This window comes from Aythya marila, assembly GCF_965140915.1.
Source record: "Aythya marila genome assembly, chromosome: 25".
Classification (NCBI taxonomy): Eukaryota; Metazoa; Chordata; class Aves; order Anseriformes; family Anatidae; genus Aythya; species Aythya marila.
The window spans coordinates 4,390,767-4,415,728 of record NC_139066.1 but is presented as its reverse complement, the minus strand read 5'-3'; the positions used below and the strand labels follow the sequence as shown (position 1 = coordinate 4,415,728).

Sequence of the window (24,962 nt, the reverse complement as noted above, 5' to 3'; positions counted from 1 at the left end):
GGGGGAATTTGCCCTCCTTAGCCTTGTCTGGCCCCAAAATTTGAGCTGGGGACGTCCTTTGGGGTCCCACCGGCACTCAAAAAGCCGTGCCCGTTCCCCCCCCCACCATGTGCCGGGGGCCAGCCCCGGCGCGCTCATGGCATGTGGCCGGAGCAGGACTTTGGGATTTGGAGTGGGGGGGTCAGCAGGGGGTGTCAGGGACCTGTTTGTTTTCCTTTTTGTCCGTTTTTCTTTCCAGCAGCCGCCGGGTGAGGCCCATCCGCCGCCCACAACAGGAACCGGGGAGGGGGGGGCACAGTGCGGCCGCTTCCCCACCACAGCCACGGCTGAGAACGGCCCCAACTCGTGCCAGCGATGGCATCCCTGTCTCCCTCCCCAACCAGGCTACACGGCCAGGGCTCCTCGTGGCGGGGGGCACGGCTCCTCCGAGACCCCCGCCGGCTGCCCGGGGGCCGGTGCCCGTTCCCCTGGCCGGGGGCAGCGGGGGGCTCGGGGCTCGCGGCTCTTGCGCAGGAGGTGGGCGAGCTCGGCCAGGCTGAGCAGCGCCGACACCAAGCCCACCACGAAGTAGAAGTGGATGAAGACGGTTTTCTCGGTGGGCCGGGAGACGAAGCAGTCGACGCGGTGCGGGCAGGGCCGGCTGCGGCAGACGAAGAGGGGCTGCACCCTGAAGCCGTAGAGCAGCGCCTGGCCCAGCAGGAAGGCCAGCTCGGCCGCGATGCGCGCCACCACGCTGCCCACGTAGAAAGCCTGCAGGCGACGGGCTCGGTCCCCCGGGGGTCCCCCGCGCCCCGGTTTGGCCGCTTGGTGCACGGCGAAGATGACGAAGAGGGCGGCGGGCGCCGAGAGCACCACGACGTGGAAGACGAGGAAGCGGTAGTGGGAGATGGGGAAGGCGGCGTCGTAGCACACCGGCTTGCAGCCCGGCTGCTGCGTGTTGCAGACGAATTCCTCCTGCTCGTCCTCGAAGACGTCGCTGCCCACCGTGGCCAGGACCAGGATGCGGAAGAGGAGCATCACCACCAGCCAGAAGCGGCCCACCATGGGCGAGTGCTCCTGCACCGCGTCCAGCAGCGAGCTCAGGAAGCCCCACTCGCCCATGGCCACGCTGCGGGACCGGGGGTCAGCACCGGGGAACGGGGGCACCGTGCCCATGGGGACGGACCCCCAGCGGGCACGCAGCCTCCCCCCCCGGAGGGCTCAGCGCCTTCCCCAAATCACCACCGAGCCCCCCATCCCCTATGAGGGTGTTCATCCAGTGCCAGCCCACCGGTGGCACAAATGTCCCCAAATGTCCCCGAGCTTCTCCTCGCTCCCCCAGTAAGGACACCAGTAGGGTCAGGACTATTGGGGTCCCCATCCTTTGTTCTCCCTCTCTTTTTGTGACCCCCCCAACCCAACAAGGTCAGCCCTGGTACCTGCGGTCCCCGTGGTGCCTGCGGTCCCCGCTTGCCCGCAGCGTGCCAGCACGGCTGTCCGGGGCTGTCCGGGGCTGTCCGGGGCTGTCCGGTCCCTGGTCCAGCAGGGACAGGATGACAGCCCCGCAGCCACGCCTGGAGTCCTTTTAAAGAGGCAGAGCGGCCGCAGGGGCGCCCGGAGGGGAGGGAAGGGCTCGGTTCTGCTGGTGGGGGGGGGGCCCCCAAGGACAAAGGGTGGACGGCGGCAGCCTGGGGTGCAGCACGGTGTGGGGGGCAGAGGCTTCCCCCAAGCAGAAAATCCCCTGTGCTTTGGGCACCCCGAATGCCAAGGTGCTGATTTGCTCCAGTGAGCTCCCCCCCCCCAAAAAAAAAGCGCCCCTCACTCCTCGGTGCTGGCATCTCCTCCCCACCCAGGCCAGGGTGCAGCGGCTGGGCCAGTCGTGCCCTAGGGGCAGCCACATCCTTCACCGTGCCTCAGTTTCCCCTTCCAGTGAGAGCAGCAGAGCCCAGGTTGGTGCAATTCACCCTGGGGACCCCCTCACCCCTTGGTGGGGGGGGGGTCCCTGTGGTGGGTCGGTGACTGCAGAGTCCTGCGCACAGCACTCAGCACCCCCACACCTCCTCCCCACCCCATAAGGGACGTTTTGGGATGGAGACCCGATGGTGCACACACCGTTTGCGCACGCACAGCTCTCCGGACACATTTGGGGTGACACCGGGGTTAGCGGAGCAGCCACAGAGACGGCCCCGTTTGCCGTGCGGCCGAGCCTCGCAGCGAGGAGCTGTAAATAGCACAGCCCCTCGGCGGGGACGCGCCGGAGACGCTCTCCAGAGCCCGGCAGTGGAAAATCTGACGGCGCTTTCCACACTTGACTGGGTTCCAGCAAAGCACCTCGGTGGCATCGATGGTGCCCCGTGCCCGGCGGCAGCTCGGTGGCCGGTGGAGACGGGGAGGGTGCCGGGTTTGGCGGCTGCTCCTGCACCAGCAGCACCCCCTTGGTGCATAAATCACCGGGGTGGGACGTGGGGCAATGCGGGCGGCACGGCACGAGGTCCTTTGTCCCTTGGTGCCAGCCCAGGAGCCACCACCAGTGAGCTGCATGCTGGCAGCCCCACATCACCCCTATTTCAGCCTCGTGCACGATGCTCTCAGGGTGCTCTCATGGACCTGGGGACCCCGGGAGGGTTTGAGGGTCCTGGGCAGCTGAGCCAGGTGCACGAGTGCTGCAGGGCTGCCAGGCTGTTGGCGATGCAGAGGCAGCACAGCTCATTTCCCCTGGCTTCATTAGTGACCCCGATCCCTCCTGCTGCGGGGACTGCTGCTGATGCTTCTCACGAGGCCAGGGCTGTGGCCGAGCTCTGTGCTGGTGGATTTGGAACCCGTGTCCCCAGCTGCTGCTCGCCACAAGGCACCCAGCGCCTGCTTCCTCCCCACCTGCCGTGGCAGAACGCACGCGAGGTGCCCGCAGACAGTCCCAGTGTGCCCGCAGCCGGCCTCAGCTGGAACAGAGCCCACTGGGGGTGCATGGCATGGAGGGGGGGCTGTAAATCCTGCCGTGCTCGTGCTCCCACCCAGAGAGCCTGTTCGGAGGGAGCACAGCCCTCGAGAGCAAAAACCAGCTCCGGAGGGCTGAGCGTTTCCGAAACTTCAGCCTGGGCTCACCTGCAGCAGCGCCGGTGCCTTGCTGAAGCAGAACCTGCGGCACTTGGGCTCTGCTGCTGAGCCACTCGGGCACTGCCACGAATTTTTCGCTTGAAAAACCTCAGCTGCAGAGCCGAGGCGGTGGTCGGAGGATTTGTAAAGCCGCAGCGTCCTGGTGAGGGACTGGCAGGAAGGAGCCTGGGCAGCACCCACCTGAGCCTGCCGCAGGCATCGCCCCCGGTGGGGCGCAGCAGCTGAAGAGGGGAAGGTGTTTTTGTTTTTGGGGGGGAGACCCCCAGCCCCGCTCCCATAGGGGGCCTGGTTGAGGGGCTTCCATGCAGCAGCACCCAGGGAGCAGGAGCAGCAGCTCCCCGCAGGCACCCCAGGGGAAAGCAGAAGCGGTGCCTACTGCAATCCGGGTGCGCTGTCACCAGTCACCGCCTGCCCTGCCGCAGCAGTTGGCAGCAGCACGTCACCGTCACCATCCTGCTGGGGACAAGGCCACGCTGCGGCTCCTCAGCACCTCCCTCACCTTGTTTCTGGTCAGAGCCATGCACTGCACGCAGCTCCTGGCTGGGGGTGACAGCACAACTCCAGATTTGCAGATGACACAAGGGTGGGTGCTGATCTGCTCAGGGGCAGGAGAGCAGGGAAGGCTGCACCCCTTCCCCTCTGGCTGTTGAACCACTCAAGAAGGGTTAATGACAAGTGGTGCATCCTGCCTTTAGGGCACAACGACCCCACAAAGTGCTTTTTCCAACCCAAATGATTCTGGGTACCAAAAGCTATGCCCAGAGCCGTGCTCACCCCAAGCCCTCTGCTCCACCAGCACGCCATGCCCCAGGGATGGGGAGAACAGACAGGAATGGACAACTCCTTTTATTGAACAAAGCTCAAGTAAAAAAATCTTTTATTACGTAAATAGTTAAAAGGACAGCTTAACAACAAACACAGAAAATATTTACAGGGTCACGAAACAAACACTCAGTGCCATAGAAATGGCTCCATGAGGAAGAAATGACGATGAGCTCTACACCCCTGAAATACAGAGCCGAGGGGATGAGAAAGATGATTCGCCCCCAGATTCTGCTGAGGAAGACAAGTGCTGGACACCTTCCACACCCAAGGGCAGGGAGGTGACAGAGGGGCTCCACCAGGCAGGGGACTGCACTTGTAGGTGCTCAGGGGAAGCCCCCTGTGCCCTGGAAGGTGGCAGGAGAAGGTTCCCGCTGCGGAGCGCCCGTTCTGTACCGCAGCCTGTTGTAGTGCCAAATACAGCAGCAGAGGAGCCCAGGGCAGGGGAACCTGCTGCTTTGCAATGTGTACGTTGGAATAACCAGCCTGCTTGCCTTCATCAAAGACTCCCGGATGACAAAGAGTTGTCTCTCCAGCTGCTGCTGAGCTCCCCTCCTCGCCAACAGCTGGCACCTCAAGAGACACCCGGCTAATGGCACAAGACATTGGCAGGCACCAGCGCCTCTTACCTAAGGATGACCTCTGGGCTGAACTAGCTGAACGCAGGGTTTTTGGCAGCAGGGCAGAAGATAAAACTGCCAACACTGAGCACAGTGTGGAGGCAAGTCTGCACAAACCTCCGTTACCAAATCTGAAGTGAAAAAAAAGCAAAAGCTAAAACTCAACATGGCAGAAGTTGAGCAACAGGGGCTTGCACAGACATAAAAGACTAAGAAAAACACTAGCTTGGAGTTCTATATACCTGCACCTCACAGCTAAGTCTCTGTGTTAGTGACATTAAAAGTTTTCATGTTAGTTTTTAAGATATCTAAAGATGATATATAATTAGGATAGAGAATAATCTAGGCAAGCGTAATTGACAGGACTTGAAATATACAAACATCTGCCTTGATATTAAAATGACCACAAAGAGTCAAAAGATTTCACCCGGACCTTCCAGCTAGCTAATGGGTAAAAGGGAAGCACATCAGCACTGGCTGGGCACATCGCTGTGAGAAAGGGTGGGTGTTCCTATTTAAACAAGTCTGAATTTAAAAAAAAAAATAAAAAAAATAGATCTGTATTCACTTGTATTAAACATTTTTAGACAAGCTTAAATTCATTGAAAAAGACTTCCTAGTCTGAGATGTTCTTTGGTGAGAGCTTGTTAAGGGCTCTGCTGAAAGAAACTTCGTAGATCAATAGTATAAAAACTTCGTAAAAATTCAAAAGATGTCGTCATCAGATGACTCCAAGTATTGGACAGGCTTCTTGAGACGTCCTGGCCTGGCACGGGGTGCGGCTTCTGTGGGACTGTCTGCGCGAGCAGTTAGTTCAGCAGTAAAACTGTCACTGTCTTCCTGCTTGGGTTTCTGGAGGGAAAGCATAGTTGAGAAGTGAATCATGAACCTGAGCATAAACAGGTTAACATCCAATTAGCATAAAACACACCTCTGTGTCACAGGTAGGGCTGTTGTTCAGCCTGATGAGATCAAACCAACAATCTGGGACGAGTATTTCTGCCTGACTTCCTTCCCTTTCTTACCCATCTCCCCCCCATCCAGTAATGAAAAGGGGTGTTGCACTGGAGGTTTTACTTCCACCATAATTTTTCTGCCAGAATAACTGACACCAGACTCTTGTACCCCCTTGGCACTAACTTGTGGTAGAATACAAACCTTTGCTGCAACTGATTTGGAAGGCTTCACACCAAAATCTGAATCCGAATCTGAGGAACTCGGCTGCCTTTTGGTAACTTTCCGCCCCTTGGTCGGACCAGGCTTCTTGGCGTCCGCTGCTCTAGCATCCGAATCCAGAGGCTCCTCCTTCACTGCTGTCTTGCTGGATTTTGGCACAGCCTTTTTCTTGGCTAGGATATCCATGATGGACGGCTGGTTATCTGAAACAGAATTCTGCGTTTAAACTTTTGTTTTGCTGCTTCTCTTCTCGTGCACACATCTTCCTTCCTAAGCAAATACAGCTCTGCACTGTGCTGCAAGGTCAGCACGCAGGTCATCTCATTTTGAAGCATCATTTTCTAGAAAGACAGCTATTTACCAAGATTATGAGAAATGAGGTTGTTTATCTCCTTCCTTAGCTCCTCTACATTTAGAGGATCACATTAAAATGTACCCAATGCAATATACAGACCATTTTGGACCTGCAAATTCTGAAGCCTCACGGCTGTGTAGCCAGTCTTATGCCTTCAACACTCTGGCACAGGGAAGGACTGTACCATCTACACTAAACAGTTATTTGTTGAGTTCTTTCTTATCCTTGTTTTGACATTTTTAACAGCATCTTGAAGCGTGTCTCCAAGCTAAGACGAAGTGAGCAAGCCACTGCTGAATGACAACAGGCTTTCTCTGAAATCGGAAGTGGAAAAAGCAGCTGTGAAGTAAGGCACTGCTTTACTGCTGCGATCAAAACCAGCGAGTAACGGAATATGCAAAACAGCTTTCAAAGTCTGTCAAAGACTCTATGTGTCTAAGTTCACAAAACCTGACTCAAATGCCCTCGACTGAAGTCTGAACCAGCAGTAAACAGACCAAGCTACCCCAAAGAAGCTTTTCTTCTTCCTGGAAAGCGAGCTGCCAGGTAGCTTTTTTCCCTAAAAGACAGAGAATGTTGACGGCAGGGCAAATTCCACTCAGATTATTTCTGCTGAGTATTACGTAGCGCTAGAGGAAGCATTTACTTTTCCTGTTCCCAAACTAGAGCTTACTCCTTTCAAGCATGTCCGAGATAAACTATAACACGTCATGTTTGGAAACAAGCTTCTTTAGAAGTGACAACAATTAGGCAGCCTTCACCACAAACCTCAGATCTTCTCTGAAATTAAAACTCAAGCTATTCAGTCCTCTAAACACTTCGAGATACCACTCAGAGTTGTTTCTCACAGGAATAAGAGCTATCTGAAAAATACCTTTACATGATTACGTAGCTCTGAAAGACTCAACTTCTCCTTACCCTTAGCAGCACTGGCCTTCTTAGCTGCAGCAGGTTTTTTAGGTACAGCCTTACTGTGAGGTATGGAGACAGAAGGACCTGCAGGAGCTTGACTCACATTCTCGTCAGCAACATCTTGGACTTTGACTGAATAGAGAAAGAAGAAAGCAAGACTGAGACAGTTAAATTATCTATTCTGTCTGGCTAAAACATTAGAGCAGAATTACTGTGTGCAACTTTGTAACAACTATTAAAACTGGATTAATCACAAATTCAAGTCAGAACCAGACAAAAAGCCTTGTCCAGTAAAATGGGCTTGCACCCCAGCATCAAAGTTCTTTGCATAATGTGACTAACATCTGCCTTTGTCAGCATTAAGCACTGGTTGGAGCATCCAGGGTACTCTCATAAGGTTTTAGGAAAATCAGCAAGGCTTAGAAGGGTTTGTACTCACCAGGGATATCACCTTTTACTGACTTTTGCTTGGGAGCTTTAGCTGTTTTTTCACTGGTTTCCCTAGAATACAAAACCCCAAGTATTTTTTAACTTATGATGCACTAAACAGGTGCATTGAAGAAAAAACTATTACTATGTAACATTAACACCACAAGCACAACTAATTGTCAGCAATTACGTGGAGAAATACTCACTTTGGGGCAGCTCGGGGCTTGGGAGCAGGTTTCTCTTTTGAGTTCGTATCTGATTCACTGCTGCCTTCACTGTGCCTCTGAAATTCAGACTCCTCATCTGAGCTGATGAAATTTTCATCCGAGTCCGAAGAGATCATGGGCTTGATTTTGGCTGATGAAATAACACAGATGTATCATTTTACACAGTTGGTAATATTCAGCTTGGTTCCCTTTCCAATATTTTAGATGCAGTTATTAAAAATAGAGATGCAAATAAAAACAAGCGGATATTGAGACTGACAGTGAGAAGACTCCAAGCTGCAAGTGTGTTCTGAGCACACTTACCAACAGCACGTTTGATTTGCTAAGACAGTTGCATAATTAAAATCAATAACCTGATTTTCTCTACTTGTCCACTTCTGCTTTTCCTTGAAATAATATCATTGTGAAAATCTGCTCAAATAGTAGAAGTACTTTGTTGTTACATGGAGTAAAATAAGCCTTTAAAAATGACTTTTGGCTGAGATGTCAGACTCTGGGAGCTCTCTAAACAGTCTGTTCAATTTTCTCCTCCACAGACTGCTCCTCTTCTGCATTTGTATCTCCACTCACCTGCTGCTTGGCGAACCACTCTCTCTCTTTGAGGAACCACTTCGAAATCATCAGACTCTGAATCAGACCCTGAGTCAGACCAAGGGTTTCTTTTCTTCGTTTTCTTTACTGGCTTAAATGGCAGAGTGGCCTGTCTCTTGGTACCTGAAAAATATCAGGAAGCAGGATGAACCAGCAGACCTCCATATGTGCTTCAGGATCAGTAGCTCAAGCTCAACTTAGAAATATATCAATAAACTCAGAGGATTCTGGCTTAAATGTCAAAGAAAACCAATAATCATGTCACCAGCTTGACTGTTATCCAGAATCACTTTGTTTCTCACCTAGTTTTTCCAAACATACCAGTCCTAGATGTCACTCACCACTTCAGGAAGAGGTCAGATAACCAAACTGACAAACTTTCCCCTCACTTTCCATTGATGGAATAACACAAAAAAGTATTTACCTTGAACAACATTACGCTTCTGCGCTACTCTTTGCTTAAGGCTTGAAGACTCCTTATCCCCTGATGAGTTTCCTTCTGGATTTTCATCTAATTCATTCTTTTCACTCTGAAGATAAAAGCAGATATCAAATAGGTAGTGAGTTAACTCCCACAATTTGAAAAGGTGTAGAGAGCAATGCAGAAAGGGGACAGCTTATTTTAGATGTACAAAAGTTAGCAGTGCAAGAAATCTTGAGTTTGTGAAACGAACTGTGTGTAAAACAGATTACGGCCAAAATCAGACACAAACCCCGGATCAAGTGACTGAAAACACAAAATCCAACACTAACAAAAACAGGAACTTTGTCCCCACACCTGAGTGTGCTTTGGTACTGCCTTTGTGTGCTGACAGCCCACGAGGCTCTAGGGTGTATCGAGGATGCAGATTTTAAACAGGGTGGGTTAAATCAACAAGGCAAATTAATCGGAAAAAAAAGGTTGGATGGAACCATCTGTAGGAAAGGAGCAATGTGTCTGGCTTACAGGTCAAAACAGGTGTGGGGATATTTTCATTTTCTAGGCTGCAAATGGCCGAATGGCATAATTTCAAGTAGCCCTGTAAAAGAATTAAATCTTCATCTCCATGATAACGAGAACAATGGCATGAAGTGGCTGAAAGCATTATGAGAAATGCACAGGCTGTTCTAGAGTAGAGAATTACTAGCTGTATTTCCTGCCTGCTAAAGGATTTATAAAATCCCCAACACACCTAGAACAGCCTTACTTGTATCTGCTTCTTCATTTCTAAGCCACCTCTGCAGCCCATCTGAGAGCAATATATGCTGTTACCAAGAGATCTCCCTTTAAGCCATCTCCTGATGTTAGTGAGTCTGCTCTCCTTTAGACTGAGAAACATCCGTTTACAGCGTGTCCCATATCCTAAAATTCTGTTCCTCTCCCAGAAAGCAGACAATGACTGCTTCGTTAGGACAAGTTCAACCAAAAAGAACTTGTATTTCTTTAGGACTGCCTTCTGTATTGAAGAGGATGTAATAAAAGATCAAGCGTTTGGAACTTTTTACCTTTACTTTCTTTTTAGCTCTCTTCTCTGCATCCGCCTTCATTTCTGCAGTTACCCGAGGAACAACCCTTATGCCATGAGCTGATGGCATTACTTCTGGCAGCTGTGCCTTCTTCACTTTTGTTTTCCCTCCTTTTACCTTTAAAGGTTTGCCAGCTATCCCTGCCATCTCATCCTGCATTTGCTTGGCTTCTACTGCCTGCAGAATTGAGCATAAAACAATACAACCATCAGAATACAGAACAAACATACTACTGAAAATAAAAACAAAACATAGCCTTTGCAGGATAACACTGAAGTTGCTGATAAGACTACACTGAACATTGGCATACATCAAGTTCTTCAACGAAGGCAGCAAGGTCTTCTTTCCACAGGTCACAGGGACTCTTGCACTTCAGGTTTTCCAGCTCCTTTTCCTAAAGTGAACCACAGTTGAGAATGAGTCACATAGTTTAATCCACCATAAAAATATAATACCATGCTTTTATAAGAAAAGGAAGGAACGTACTTTGTTATCTCTCTGCTTACAGAGCTCATCTTTTTTCTCTTTAGTCAAATACCAGAGGGGCATGTTCAGTAGATAGTTGAAATCTGGTCCGGTAGCTGCAGCTGATTCTTTGTTGCTCTCATCCTCTTCTTCTTCTTCTTCCTCCTCCTGAATGTGAAAAAAAGCATTGGCAACAAATATAGCTACATACAGTGGTAGGACTACTGATTAAATCTCATTGAATCGCAGGTGCTCTATGTGCTTATGGTGCACTAGACTCTTCTAGGACAATTCAGAAATGGATACAGGTGAAGTTATAGCTTCTGAAAGCCTCAGTTGCTACCACAACTCAACCTTCTTCCTATGAATTCTGAATCTTCTGGACTGTCCCCCATCTCTGATCACTTTAGAGGATGAAAGATGTATTACCTTGTTTTGCAATTCCTTCCAAGCCTTCACCGGATCAGATTCATAGCCTCTTTGGATAAGAACTTGAATCAACTCTTTCTTGGGTTTGTTTTCTATAAACAGACATTTCAGAATTGTCAGTTAGCAACCACTACAAATCACTGGTAGGAAAGCCAGAGGAGCTTTAAAAGTTTTGGATCCTATGGTTGTAACAGCTCAGCCTCTTATAGGGATCTAAAATAGCCTTTCCTCATCAAGAGGTGGGACGTGGTAGAGCCTAAAATAACATCAAAAAAGTTCCTACTTAGCAGGTGATTTGTTAGCTCGGCGTTGCTCCTGTACTTGTCAGGAACACCTGCCAGAGCACTTTAAATATTTTCTCCTTCATTTCCATACATGCATTTCCCTAGCCCTTAGTTTTTGAATTTCAAAAAAAACAAAGTGTGATGGTATCAGAATGCTTTTATGATAATAGGCAGGCAGGTGGAGAAAAAAAACCTGATATGACTCCAAGGCTTCGGTAGAGCTTGCACCTCATTAGACATCACCTGGGAAATTTATTCTATAAATGTTCCAGCCAATGGAAATGCTTCAGCTGGAATTTTTTGCTCTTTAATGTATCACAAGCAATCAACCATGAGACACAAACACAAATGAAACCAGCTCTGTCAGCCTTGGAACTGCTTATTACAAAAAGCCAAGAAAATGCATTTCAAGGGAATTATTTTTCCTCCTCAGTCAAGTCAAACAGACACAGACTGTTGGGATCATTGGGCTGCCTTCAGACACAAACCACAAAGCATCTTATGACACTTTGTCTAGCTGCGTCCTCCATAAATGCAAGTGAAATACAGACTGCCTTTTAGACTGAGGTGGAAAAGTTGATTGAAAAGTTTGAATGCTGGAAACAAAGATCTGTTTCTTTTCTAGCTCATGATTCTCAGATGCTGCTAGCTAACGTGTCTTTTCTAACTTTGAAACCCCAATCGACCAAACACGATTCAGAATATTTTGCAGAGGTTCAAAGATAACACAGAAAAGATATGGGCTCTCAAGTATGCATTTGAACAGAACACCCAGACAGACAGACAACCCTTTCTAACCCTACTAGTACTTAACTCTTGTTCCTACCGAGCCAGAAACAGATAGGAGCATTTGCTAAAGTACTAAAAAAAATATTTCTCCTTTCAAAATAGCGTCAAACACACAGTAGGAAAGCTGTATGAGCACCCCACTTTAATTAACATGTACATAAATGCCCTATAGATGAAGGACCTCTGCCAAGCATTTTCCTCTTACATGTTACTGGAACAGAAAGATAAGCTGTGGTGTGTTTTGTGAAGAGCCAGGCTGGGGCTGAGAGGGTGCTGACAGAACTCAAGGGAGCACCTAGCTCTTCTACCAGCTTCCTAAACCAAAGAACCAAGAGCAATGCATACCAATCACAATTTTTCCATCTATTTTCTCCAGGATGAAACGAGCCTGGTTGCTCAGTTTTGCAGACTCGGCACTTAGCATTCCAATAAGCCATTCTTTTCTCAAACCATAGTATCGGAGCCTCAGTTCAAAGAACTCTTTAAGAATATCCTGGGGAGACTCGTACTTCTTGAGAAAGCCAACGTGGTCAAAAAGAACCTAGATGAAAGAACAAAGGTGTTATGATCATAAAACTGATTTTCAAAGCAACTAAAAATCATCTATAACCCAGATGTGATAGCACAATGGACTTACTAAGCAATTATAAAGCCTTAGTGTCATTTCAGAAATTACTTCAGCTTTTGAACACAGCAGAGACAATTTTAGAATTTTGAATTTCTTAAAAGAAACACATAGTAGGCAAAAGTTACTCGAATCTTAAAGCTATCTGTTGGATAAACACCTTCCGCCAAGCTGCAAACACTGTCCAAGTCCAGACGTTCAGTGGCAGTGTCCTTGTCACAACAGAGGTCTCTGTGGACCTAGTGATTTCAGATCACTTTGACTCTTTCAGACAAAACCAAGCCATCTTAGCTCAAGAGACAGGCTTGGTAGCGGGCCCTTTAAAGGTATATTTAGAAAGCTGATTTAAAACCAGTAGTAGCAGAAAAATCAAAGCGAATAGGTTACTGAAAGCACGTTCTCATTAGAAGCAGTAAAGGCAGCTGTACATGTTGTCTTTGACCTGAAATGAGAACTCTCTTCAGCAGTCTATTACATACCATGGAGTTGCACGTTAAATTTGTTTGGAGTTTGAAGACTTTATGCAAACCCACTGCTTCGGCTTCAGCTAGTTTTTCTTCACTCATCTTCACTACAAACTTCACCGTTGTGTCTGTGTGATATTCTTTGTAGTCTGTGATTAGAGGGGGTGTCTTCTCAGTCCCATTCAGCATTGGCTCCAGAACTTGTTCTTTATAAGTCTGAGAAAAGAATCCAAGTCAGACCACCCATGTTTTCCTTGGAGATTGAGAGCTCCAAAAAAAAACTTACAAATCACCATTTTTTGCTTTACAGGTCAAAATATACATTCCTAAGGCAAATTCAGCATTTATTACCTGCGTCCATGTTCTGACAGGCAGCTCAGTGATCTCAATGGTTGTAGAATCAAGGATAGACACTTCACCACTTATCACATACTGATTAGGTCCCAGCTCATCTATTGTGCCTTTGAAGTTCTTGTAACTAGGAAGCTAAGCAAAAAAAAGAACATTGGATTCAGCTTTGTGTCCTTGCAAATCCTTAAAAACAAAAGCATCAAATGCTTCAACATGTGCTGAATAAATTAACGAGCAAGACATGGTTGAAATACATTACCATTGGCAATGGCTCTTCTCCATCCATCAGACGGCGGATATTATTCACAGTTTCCCTGATATCAAAGTTGGGGATCTTGCAGGACCAGCCAGTACCAATCCCTTCTGCCCCATTTATCAGCACCATTGGAATAATAGGGATGTACCACTCTGGCTCCACACGTTGATTGTCATCATATAAGAACTTCAGGACATTGTCATCCATTGGTGGGAACAGCAACCGTGCTAGTGGGCTAGAATGGAAAAGAGAATTCAGCTCAAATTCTTGTTACACAAGAACCACCCTCAAAAATTAGAGGAAACAAATAATTAAGGGTTATTCATATCAACCAACTTATCCATGCAGCCTCAGCGTCTATGTTAGGAAACTAGGTTTCTAGAGTAACACTCGATGCACAGATACATCTTAAGCAATCTCGGCAGTGTCTGCTGGTTCCACTGAATATGTTGGGCCCCCAAAGTTTGTACTTTATGTAAGTCAGATGTTGCACTGTACTATAAAATACTATAGCTTACCTCTCCCAACTCAAGTTCATTTCTTATTATCCTACATAAATGTCTCCCTTGTTTTTTGCTCCCATTTCCTTATTCTCTGCTATACCTTTCTCTTCTGTGGGATGGCAACCACACTCACAGATCTAAATCTAGAATCCAAGTCACAAATTTGTTGTCACTCTTTCATATTCAAGTGGTCCAAGTTTCAGAGATTTAAAGGCAAAACATTAATTCATATTTCATTTTAAGCAATGTTAAATGGAGTCCTGTAACATGCTAAAGTTGTTTAAAAGAGCAAGAAAATTTTAATGCTGACCTGAGCATTGTGAAGATGTATCGAGGGCTTGCAGAGTCTTTCCCACCATGCAGCCTTGTGCCAAACTGACCAATGGGCTGCAGCAAGTTGAGGTTGTTACTGCCCACAAAGTTCTGAGCTAAGTTAATAATAGTCATCATCAGTGATGCCTGCAATAAAGGAAGGGTCACAGTTAAAAATTGCAGAATTCTTCCTTGAAAGGACAAAATTAAAGGGAAGATTTACTCCAAGAACAGAACTGATACAGGAGATAAATTTGGCTACTGAATAATAAATGGAATTCTCACTGAAAACACACTTGGTTATTACTACGTAAAATAGCAGCAACTGACAGAAAGAGCAAAGCTCCTGAACAGCTTTTAGTCAATACAGTAACCTCTACTCATATATTCCCATGTCTTTTTTAAGAACTCCTGCGTTTCTTCCTGGCCAAGGCAAGTGTACCTGATGCAGCGGACAGTTTCTACTCCTTGTAAAAAGTATTAGGTAACCTTGGAAAAGCCAGCCCTAAAGAGGCTACAGTAATGTGTTTGTCATTTAATTCTACCAACCATTGACTCCCAAGACCATCTAAGTCTGGATAAATACATTCCAATGACCTGCAGCATACTGCTACCTGCCTGGACTTGGAACCTCTGATGAAAGGTTCTATGAGATTCCTAAAGGAAGCTTGTTTTAGTCTTTAACTTCTCCTTACCATGGTAAAGGCTTTATTTAACATCTTCCTAAACCTACTGCAAGTAAAGCAGGTTTTTCTTGTTCCGCTTTCTTGAATGAAACATACTCCCATAAGGTATAGGTAAGATTGGTCAGTCTGCCTATCTCATTAAATTAATAATTGAAGAATTAAAAGCAGACTAACTGATATATGACATACGGACATTTTACTCTGGTGTTTATACTCAAAGATCTAATTCCGCAGTAGAGGCATGTTAACCGTCAAGTGGAACGAGGGCTCTTTTTTGCTTTATTTATTTTTTTTAAAGCATTTTGCACAATGAGTACACTTTCTTACTTCACCATGATGGTATGAGGACATCTCAGCTACAGAACCAGCCAGCTGAGCAACCTTCACCTCCCGCTTATCGTTTCTTTTGAAACACGTGAACAGAACTTTCCTTTGACCTGGCTTCAAACCTGTACAGAAAAAGACCTTGTGTTTAGAACAGACATTTCGCTTTGCTTCCACTCTGTAGAAACTAATAATTACTTATAGACCTAAACATTCTGCACGAGAGTTAATTTTTTGAGACAACGTACTACAGAATGGACAAGATATTTAATCCAAAAGATTAAAAAACTTGGGCAGCAGGAACTTGAGTTTAGAACACCAACCCAGAAAACTCAGTGGGTTACCCTGATTCTGATAATATGACAAAAAACGTCATTCGTTAAACTGGGGGAAATACACTATACAGAACCACTACCTTGAAATTACTTACCATCAACCAGTGATGGGATTGATCTTTCATTATCCGAGTTTGAGAACAGGACTAACTCCTTGTTGATGAAGTCGTTGTATGTCAAGTAATTAGTATCTTTCCCATACAGGTATTCCTAAGGAAAACAGATGCAAGACTGCCTTAATTTTAACAAGGTCTAACATGTTTCTTAGCTCATACTTGGCTAGTTTCATTAAAATGGAAGCTCCTTGTACAACTAGCTAAACACAGCTTAAGTGATGACATTCTCAGCATGAAAAAATAAAACAATGCTTTCCATTAAGCAGGCCTGTTTTACTGAGAAAGTCTTCGTACAGTCCTGCTCAAGTCATCATTTCCTCATAGATAAAGTAATTTGAAAAATTAAAAAAAAAAAAAAGAAACAAGTTGTTGGACCACTGACCCAGGCTATACTAATGAGATGCAAAAAAAGAAGCTGATCTGCAAGATCCTGAAGCAGTATAACTAACTGTCCCATAACCCAGTGACTGACTCAAAGCTGTGTACAGCTCTAGCATGTTGTAATGAAACCGAGAACAGCCCCAGGGAGAGAAAGGAAATCAAATTCCTTTGTATGCGTAAACCTTTTACCTCTGGCAGGCCATGGAGCTTCCGTTGTCTTCTATCCTCCATGAAATTAGTCAGCCACTCCTTTCGCTCTTCTACTTTCTTCTTACTAAAGGCCTACATGTAGCAAAATGAAAAAAAAAAAAAAGCTCAGTTTTAGGACATTCTCTGGTGTACCCTATTGGAACACTTAGGAAAAGGAAAGTATACAGTAAGAGTTTAACCAGGAGAAAGAACATGGTAAACAGGCTGACTTTGTAGCCTAAAAATGCAATACCAGATTCTTGAAGTTAACTGTATTAAGAATATCATTTCCACTGGTCTGAGACACAGTAGCTAAGCTTAGCTTTATGAAGTTTTAACAAAATAATAGAAAACTAAAAGTAGTTTTCCCTATTAATATTTTTGAGGGAAAAAAAGCTTAGTTTTTGGCATCGTCTAATAGCTCAGAATGCTTAAGAGTCAATGTCTACTGAAGGTGAAGGAGCTCACAAAAGCAAGGACTGTTTTAATCCACCAGTGAACCATTTTACAAGAAAAAAATCTCAGGGAAAAAGGGAAGGTCTAGCTTGGAGAAAACTGCAGCAGAACATGCAGAAAGATGTTAAAGGAATACTCATTATTGTGTCTGAAAATGTCAATTGGTTTGTAGTGATTAGTTTGTTCTGAGCTATATTTAAAAACCATCATTGAAAGAGTGCTCTTGGCCTGAGGTCTGTGGACAGGCTTGCTTCTACAGGTTAGACTAAAGCTGTAGCCTTGGTAACAAAGAGATCATCCCCAGCCCAAAGGCCTCTGAGAGCATTTTAAGAGAAAACACACAGCACTTTAAGCAGAAGAATACCAAAGGTAGTAAGTCAACAATTAAATCAAGTGTAAGTTACCAGGGTGATCGCAGCATCATCTTCAGGACCAGAATATTTGAAGCCAATTCGATGTTTAGCCATATCGGCAAAGTATTCCTTAGCTTCCTTTGACGTGCTGGTACCCAAACCTGCAGAGTCAATACTAGTTAATCCTACTAATTTCTTGCTTATATTAAGTTGCAGTTCAAAGAAAGGCATTGCTACGTCTAATTCTTGTGATGAGCCATATAAATACAGCATGAAGGTAGTCGTACTTAAAATTGAAATTACTTTAAATGGGATGTAAGGTAACACAAAGCATAAGAATTAAAGACAATCGAGCAGTTTTATGTTGCACTTTTAGAGACTGTCTGGATCTTCTGATGTCTGAAATTAATAACTACAAATTGGAAATGATTTCTCATTACCCAGCCATTGTTCTGCAGTTGGCAACTTGCTTATCAGTATAGAGTAGTTCTGGAGTAAGCACTTAGCTTACAGCGTTATCAGCACACAAGGACTGTGCTGGGGAAAACAAAAAACATCAAAGCTAAGCATGCTCACCTAAAAGGATGCAGGGAACATATATCTACAATAGTGTTGTTGTACTATGATTTTGAGATTTCATCCATCTAGAGGTTATGACTTGCTTACTTTTAGATCCTAGACCACATCCATTTGTAAATCAGAATAGTTTAGGAGGGAAGAGGCCTTTGGAGATTACCTAGTCCAAACCCTTCCTGCAAAAGCAGGGCTAACTAAATTGAATCATATCAGTTCATTTGACTTCTTCACATGATGTTTTCTACAAACCTTTGTAGTACTTGATTTTCCAGGAATTGTAGTTCTGTGTACTGTTTTTCCATTCCTCAAACTCCGGAATGCTGTAGAATGCAATTTCTTCTTTGTTTTTAGAGGCCTATAATGAATTTATATAGGTTAACTGTGGAATGCGAGGAAGATGTAGACCAATGAATTCCTACTCACCTTACCATCTAGTCAACCCTTACCTTTATGATGGGAGTAATAAATTCCTCCAAGAAGTTGTGTCTTAGAAGAGAAGGCCAGTTGTGATGGATGAAGTTAATCAGCAAACCTTTGATATGAGATCCATCTTGATCCTGTTTTGTTTTTTAAAAAAAGTCACTTTAATCAAGGACACGATAGAAATGTCAGTTGTTAGACTAATAGAAGATGATCTTATAGTTAAAGTTAGTTAACCCTATTAACTTTCACTTTCAAAGATGTGACCATGCACTGTTTAGCTACTCAGTTAGGATAAAGTTAAAAAAAAAAAAAAAAAAAGCACAATTACACAATTGTTGTGAAAAAGTGTATCAAGGACTTGTCAAGGACCTTGTATCAGCAGACTGGAGAGACAATATTTAGCAATTTGGTGATGCTACTCTACCTCTACTTTATCTGTTCTGTTTTGTATCTTATAACACATTATGACCCACTAAAACAAAGAACGATAAAGAGGGATGAATGTAGAGAATTAGGTACAACAGTGGCAGTGGGAGAAAGAGCATTTTCTTCTTTCCTCTGTATTCTAGTGCTTTTTCTCCCCCCCCTCCCCCCCCCCAATTTTGAATTTTAGTGAACCTAACCTGATCTGTCATAATCATAATCTTTCCATAGCGAAGAGTCTTTAAAGATTCTTGATCTTCATAGTTCTTTTTATACTGTAAACCCACAATCTTGATGATGTTGTTGATTTCAGCATTTTCCATAATCTGGAAGAGATCACACAGAATAAAACCTTTTCTTTCAGACAGACTATAGCTCAAAAAAGTCAGATTATCCAGCACCTATACTTCTGACTGTGCTCTGCCTTTCCAGCTTTTTTCCTATTTAGAAAGTTTTATTATTTCTAAACTGAAATCTTAATGCTTAAATTTTTCTAGATCATTCTAAACATTTCCTAGACCACAAAACAAATACTCAATATTCCTGCTTAATCAGCAAGGCAGGCTGAAGGTGAGACTAGACTCATACTTTTAATAGACTACCTGCTACAAATGAGTGTTCCAGGTGTTCAGCTGTAGTGACTCAGTTAAAACACACTGCATTACATGAAGCATAGCACATCTTCCAGCACATAAAGATTTTCCCACTAACCTGCTTATGAGAAGCTTCTCTGACGTTGAGTATTTTCCCACGAAGGGGAAATACTCCATATTTGTCTCTACCAACCACTCCTAGACCAGAGACAGCCAGTGTTTTGGCTGAGTCTCCTTCAGTCAGAATGAGTGTACAATCTATAGAATTCTTGCTGCCTGGAAAAAAAAAAAATCAAGTCAATTTTCCAATTAAGAAATGAAATCAAGGCTTGTATGCCCACAAATTGCATGAGAATATACATCTTCTAAAACATACAGGTTTTGTTGCACTGCATGTATGACTGACCACAAAATGAGGGTAAACTATAATTAGAGATTTTCTCATTGTCTTTACGAGACAGTTGTTTCATTTGTCTAACTAACAAATGTTAACTGTTTCTGAGTGAACTGGCTACAAAGGATATAAAACACTTACCAGCATCATTGGCATCATCCAGCTTAGGAACGCCCTTAATCTTCGTGTGTTTCACAGCTGAACATTTCTTATTCAGCTGGGTCTGAGCTTTAAATTTTACCCAGTTTAGGATACTTTCAACAATGCCACAGCCAACTGCCTGCAATACCAAAAAAAAAAAAAAAAAAAAAAAAAATCAACTGTGGGAAAAACTTTAACCACGTCAGAATTTAAGTTACGTACTTTAATTCATGCCATAACTTTATAGCTATTTGCCACATTAAACAGAAGATGCAGTTTTACGGGCACCTGGATTATCTGTGTATACCAATACTTACACCCTTGATAAATTTCTCACTCAGTTTACATGTTGAGCCAAAGCTCTTTGCCTGCAGAGTCATGTTCTCCTTAGTCTGAGAGTCAAAGGTTGGGTTTTCAATCAAGGCATTCACAAATATCCACATGTGGTTCTTCACCTGTAGTTAAATAAGACAAGCAGTACAAATGACACAGGTTCATCTCCCTGTAACAGCAGCGTCGTCTGACATTCGCCTGTCAGAATCATGCAGTGAGGAGAACAAATTCAATTATCCCTGTGTTTTTGAATTTTCCTAGATGTCTTTTGACACAATTTAGGACAGATAATGGACATTCACAAGCAATGCTATATGATTTGGGATGTCATCTAACAGATACCAAGTTTTAGTGCATTCACACTGACTTAACAGGATTCTGATTACAAAATACTTCAGCTCAACAGAGAATATCATTAGTTGGCTTGAACTGGACTATATAAGGCTTCTGTAATCTGTAGTTAGCTATATATCATCTTTACAATGGAAATGTATATTAGCAATGTAGTAACACATTAATCTAACCACAATGTGCAACAACACTAGAGTTTTGCTTTCCACTGGGAAAATTCCAACACTGTACCTGAAATGGCTTCACTCCAACTCCGTTTTTGTTCTTCTTTTTCACAACTTCAATGAGTTTATTCACAATCTGGTCAGCTACATAATCAACATGCCTGCCACCCTAAGGGAAAATGGGACCTTGAAGTGATTCCACTGAAAACAATACATGCATGTCTATTTAAAACGTTAAGCGTGGTCTTCGCACATTAAGCAATTAAGTGTTTTTCACTAACAAATGTACATTTGAAAACAGCTAAGAATACCAGTGATGAAGAATATGACATGAACTTGACTAAATAAGCAAGAGTTACCTTTGTGGTGGCAATACTGTTGACAAAGCTGACTTGCTGGAAGCCTTTTTCACTTAAAGTCAAACACACTTCCCACCGAGAATTTACTTCCTCATGGATAACCTTAAGTGCATTACCCGTTTCATCTACTTTGTCCTTCAGATAGAGGTCCACATAACTGCGGAATCCTTTGACCTGCATACAGATGAAAGCAGAGAACTCATTTGTAACAGCTCCTATAAGTACTTACTGCTACTATTTCACGTCCTCCTGAAAAGCAGGCAGAAAAATCACTCATGCAAGTTTTCACTTCACTGTGTGTAATGGTGTAAATTGCTTCAGCAAAATCTCACTCTTTCAAAGGCATGAGAAATACAGACATTACTGTTTCACTTAGATGCTCACTTACAGGCAGCCTCTTTCCATTTAGGAAAACTTTGACGTCTTTCGTGGATCCAGCAATATCATACGCTCTTCGGGACATTAGCGCTACAATGTCTTTATCAAGAATCGTCATTTTGAATTTTGACAGATCAGGTTGGAAAGTGACACACGTGTAATCTTCTCCATCAAAATACTTCAGTTTCATTTCACCAGCCTTTCCCATGTTGTCTGTCCAGGTCTGAGGAAAAGAAGGTTTTATGAGTTGAAGGTCTAACAAACACAAGTAGCTAGCTTAATTTTTAGAAGCAGCAAACTGAAAGAAGAATTTTAGATTCTTTCAAATAATAATAATAAAACCAATGCTGGTTAAAGATTAGATTCTGATTGTGCGCAATCTTTTCATTATCTGTTTGAAGTATAATTGCTGGTGGAGTAGCTATGGGCCAAATTTATTCTTCTTGTGGTGCACTGAATGTAAACACCACCTAGATTTTTGGAATAAAAGCTCAAGAGACTTATCTGGAAAAACTCAGGTATAACCGTACTGAACTGAGAAGCGTCCATACCTGCTTGAATAACTTTTTGTATTCGCGACATGCAGTTTCCACAGTAAATTTTGTGCTAAATATGTTGCACAGTTTGGCTCCATAACCATTTCGCCCACCTGGAATTAGGAAGAAAACAAGCTCGTGTTGTTCCCTTTGTTCAAAACCATCTGGAAGAACTCCAGACTAACAAGAACAAGAGCTGAGTTACTTCAGCACAAGCAGACTTCCCATGAACATCATCATCATCCTACAAACCCAGAATGTGACTATAAACCTGTATTTAATTGGGATTAAAGGGAATTTTCCTTGTCCATGTTTGTGCCCTTATTACTGTAAAATATACGAAGGAGACTTCTCTCTGATGGTCTCGTCTATTTTCATGTTGCATCAGGACCTGCCCCCTTTTTCATTTTATTTTCTTAGGGAAAGCAGCAAGGGACCAGTTAGTTGTACCTTTACTGAAAAGGAGAAGTCTTGAAACCCAGTAGCTCCCCTGCTCACTCACACTGGTACTTCAGTTCACAAACTGGAATCAATCAGGCTGCTCAAAAATATTAACATATACCGTGGACTCTTCCCTACCTGTGACTTTCTTTTCGTCATCATCGTAGTTACTGGATGTTAGTAGCTGTCCAAAGATGAGAGCAGGCACATAGACCTTTTCCACTTTGTGTTCAACAACTGGAATGCCTTTGCCATTGTTCCATACACTGATTGTGTTATTCTCTCTGGAGGGATGGAAAAGTGTGTTTTTAAGGCTGCAGATGGCTGAGCTATGAAATAAATATCACACAAAGTCTCTAGGGAAAGGCCACCATTTCAACAAGAACAAATTTCTATTCAGCAAGTGCAGAAGCAGCCAGCAGAGGGAGGACAAGTCAACAACAACAAAAAAATCCTCCAGTCTCAGGTCTACAGATACCATCTACGAAATGGATCACCACACAAAAATTGTGTGGTGATTCTCAATGACAGAGTAAGAACATCGAGAAAGGGAAAGTGACCACAACAGAAAAAACAACACAACGAAAAGCAGTCACTTCACAACTCAGCACTCTGCAACAGACCAAGAAAACAAAGAAAAAGGCTTTTACAACAGGTAAATTACATTTGATGATCTAACTTGAACAGGTCCTTAACATAGAGCTCTCTAATACAAACATCAACTTATCAGAAAAGTATCTGAATGAGAAAAATAAAACACAGCTGAGTTGGGAAGGCACTGAAAAAAAACAAAGCAGAACTTACGGATCAATGGTAACTTTAATGCACGACATGTTTTTATCCCTCTGCTTGTTGTCCGCAGCATTGACTAGAAGAGAAAGACAAATTTTATTATATTCAACTAGCAATCAAGACAAAATATGAAGTATTTTCAGTAGAATGAATTAAAAAAAAAATTGGAATGCAACTATTTTGTAAGTTAAAAGGAAGAGCACTACAAGTGCTACAGAAAGGAGAATTTGGGACTGAATTAAATGGGTTTAGAATAACGAATGCCATCGTCCCACAAACAGCTTGTGTTAGTCGGTCAACAGTGCAACTAGATAAGAGCACACTTGACGAGTTCTCAAGTTTAACTCTGTTTCCTCCTGGAGGTTCAGAAACACCCTGAGAGTCAAGCAGCAATACAAGAACAGCGTCATCTTACCCAGAATCTCATCAAAGATTTTGTACAAGCCAGGCACAAAGGTCACATCTCTGCAGTTCAGGCCCACGTCCTCATCAAAAACCCACATTTGCTGAAAAAAAAAAAGACAAGAAACGTTTAGCCCCCCCCTGGTTTAGCTCCGTGCTGCGGGTTTGGAGGGCGCAGAGGGTGGTCCTGGCCCCGCCGTACCTGGGTCACGGTCTCCACGGAGCCGATGTAGGTGTCAGGCCGGAGCAGGATGTGCTCCAGCTGCGTTTTCTTCTGGTAGATGCGCTCCACCGAGAGCCGCTTCTTGGCGCCATCGCCCTTGGGCAGCCGGGGGTTCTCATCTGTGGGCTGAGGAAGGGGAGAGAGGTGGTGAGGGGGGAGCAGGAGGGGAGTTTGGGGGGCCTTGAGCTGGGGGGACATGACAGAAAGGAGGGCTCTGAGCCAGAGGGGGAATTTGGGGGGGGATCTGAGGCAGGGGGAGCCCTGATGGGAGGGGATTTGGGGGTGGGGGGGGCTCCAAGCCTGGGGGGAGTTTGGGGGGCCCTGATGGGAGGGGAGTTTGGGGGGGGGGGGGCCTTTAACAGGAGGGGAGTTTGGGGAGGCTGAGTCGGGGACACCTGACAGGAGGAGAATTTGGGGGGGGCCTGATGTGAGGAGAATGTGTGTGGGGGTGCTCCGAGCCTTGGGGGGGGGACGGAATTTGGGGAGGGGATGGGACTGACAGGACGAGAGCTTGAGGGGGAATTTGGGGGTCTCCGAATGGCGGGGGGGAGGGGATTTTGGGGAGAGGGCCCTGAGGGCAATGGGAGCTTGGGGGGGGGGGCGGTTGCGAGCCGGGGGGGGGCCCTAACAGGAAGGGGGAGGCCCAGAGGAACCGGGGGGGGGCGGCTGTGAGGGGCCGGGGAGCGGCGGGGGGGGGCCGGGGACACCCTGAGGGGACCCGGGGACACCCTGAGGGACCCGGGGGGGATGAGGGGGGCCGGGGGGGCTCTGAGGGAGGCCGGGGGGGCGCTCACGCACCCGGAGCGGCGCCGGGGACTCCGCGAGCTCCATGGCGGCGGCAGCACTGAGGGGAGCCAACGGCCCCGCGCGGTTCAAACCCGCGCCCAGCCCGCCACAACGCTCCGCCAATCGCCGCGCGCCGTCCCCTGCTCTCCGCCAATAGGAGCTGGAGGGCGGGGACACAAGGAGTGCCCGCCTCCCGCCTGGCCGCCAGTCACAAGGCGTGCCGCGTTTTCAAATGTAGCCAATCGAAGGGGAGAAAGGGTTTGATGGGCAGGGAGGTTGGCCAGTGGGAGGGGGAGGGGGGAGGGTGCTGAGCGGCTGGATCCGTGCGCGGATGGGTTCTGCGCATGCTCAGTCGTCGTTGTTGGCGGGGGGGGCCCAGTGGGCGGGGGCTGGGGGGACTGGGAACCAGTGGGAAGGGACTGGGGGAACTGGGAAGCAGTGAGAGGGGTCTAGGGGCAACTGGGACCCAGTGAGCGGGGACTGGGGGCAACTGGGAACTAGTGAGCAGGGTCTGGGGGGTAACTGGGAGCCAGGGAGCGGGGTCTGGGGTAACTGGGAACCAGTAAGCAGGGTCTGTGAGTAAATGGGACCCAGTGAG

General features: G+C 45.6%; 2 protein-coding genes across 2 annotated transcripts; both read right to left on the bottom strand.

Annotated features, from left to right (window-relative positions):
* Positions 1-384: 384 nt before the first annotated feature.
* GJD3 (gap junction protein delta 3) lies at positions 385-1,460 on the bottom strand (the record flags this gene model as incomplete). Its single annotated transcript, XM_082778992.1, has 2 exons — positions 1,419-1,460; positions 385-1,108 (listed from the first exon to the last, which is right to left on the bottom strand). The coding sequence occupies exon 2, from the start codon at positions 1,099-1,101 to the stop codon at positions 385-387; it is 717 nt and encodes a 238-aa protein (XP_082635118.1). The 5' UTR covers positions 1,102-1,108; positions 1,419-1,460.
* Positions 1,461-3,920: 2,460 nt separating this feature from the next.
* Positions 3,921-24,487, bottom strand: TOP2A (DNA topoisomerase II alpha). Its single transcript, XM_082778821.1, has 35 exons — positions 24,377-24,487; positions 23,558-23,704; positions 23,369-23,459; positions 22,966-23,029; positions 22,300-22,445; positions 21,736-21,833; positions 21,195-21,407; positions 20,807-20,980; positions 20,515-20,616; positions 19,917-20,054; positions 19,600-19,738; positions 19,183-19,340; positions 18,672-18,797; positions 18,072-18,182; positions 17,875-17,980; positions 17,101-17,210; positions 16,241-16,333; positions 15,650-15,764; positions 15,223-15,344; positions 14,208-14,356; positions 13,398-13,629; positions 13,139-13,273; positions 12,803-13,003; positions 12,044-12,239; positions 10,626-10,717; positions 10,218-10,364; positions 10,042-10,125; positions 9,711-9,908; positions 8,650-8,755; positions 8,205-8,348; positions 7,614-7,764; positions 7,418-7,479; positions 6,985-7,110; positions 5,694-5,914; positions 3,921-5,387 (listed from the first exon to the last, which is right to left on the bottom strand). Exons 1-35 carry the CDS (start codon positions 24,407-24,409, stop codon positions 5,241-5,243), a joined length of 4,677 nt encoding a protein of 1,558 aa, XP_082634947.1. The 5' UTR covers positions 24,410-24,487; the 3' UTR covers positions 3,921-5,240.
* Between the last annotated feature and the right edge of the window lie 475 nt (positions 24,488-24,962).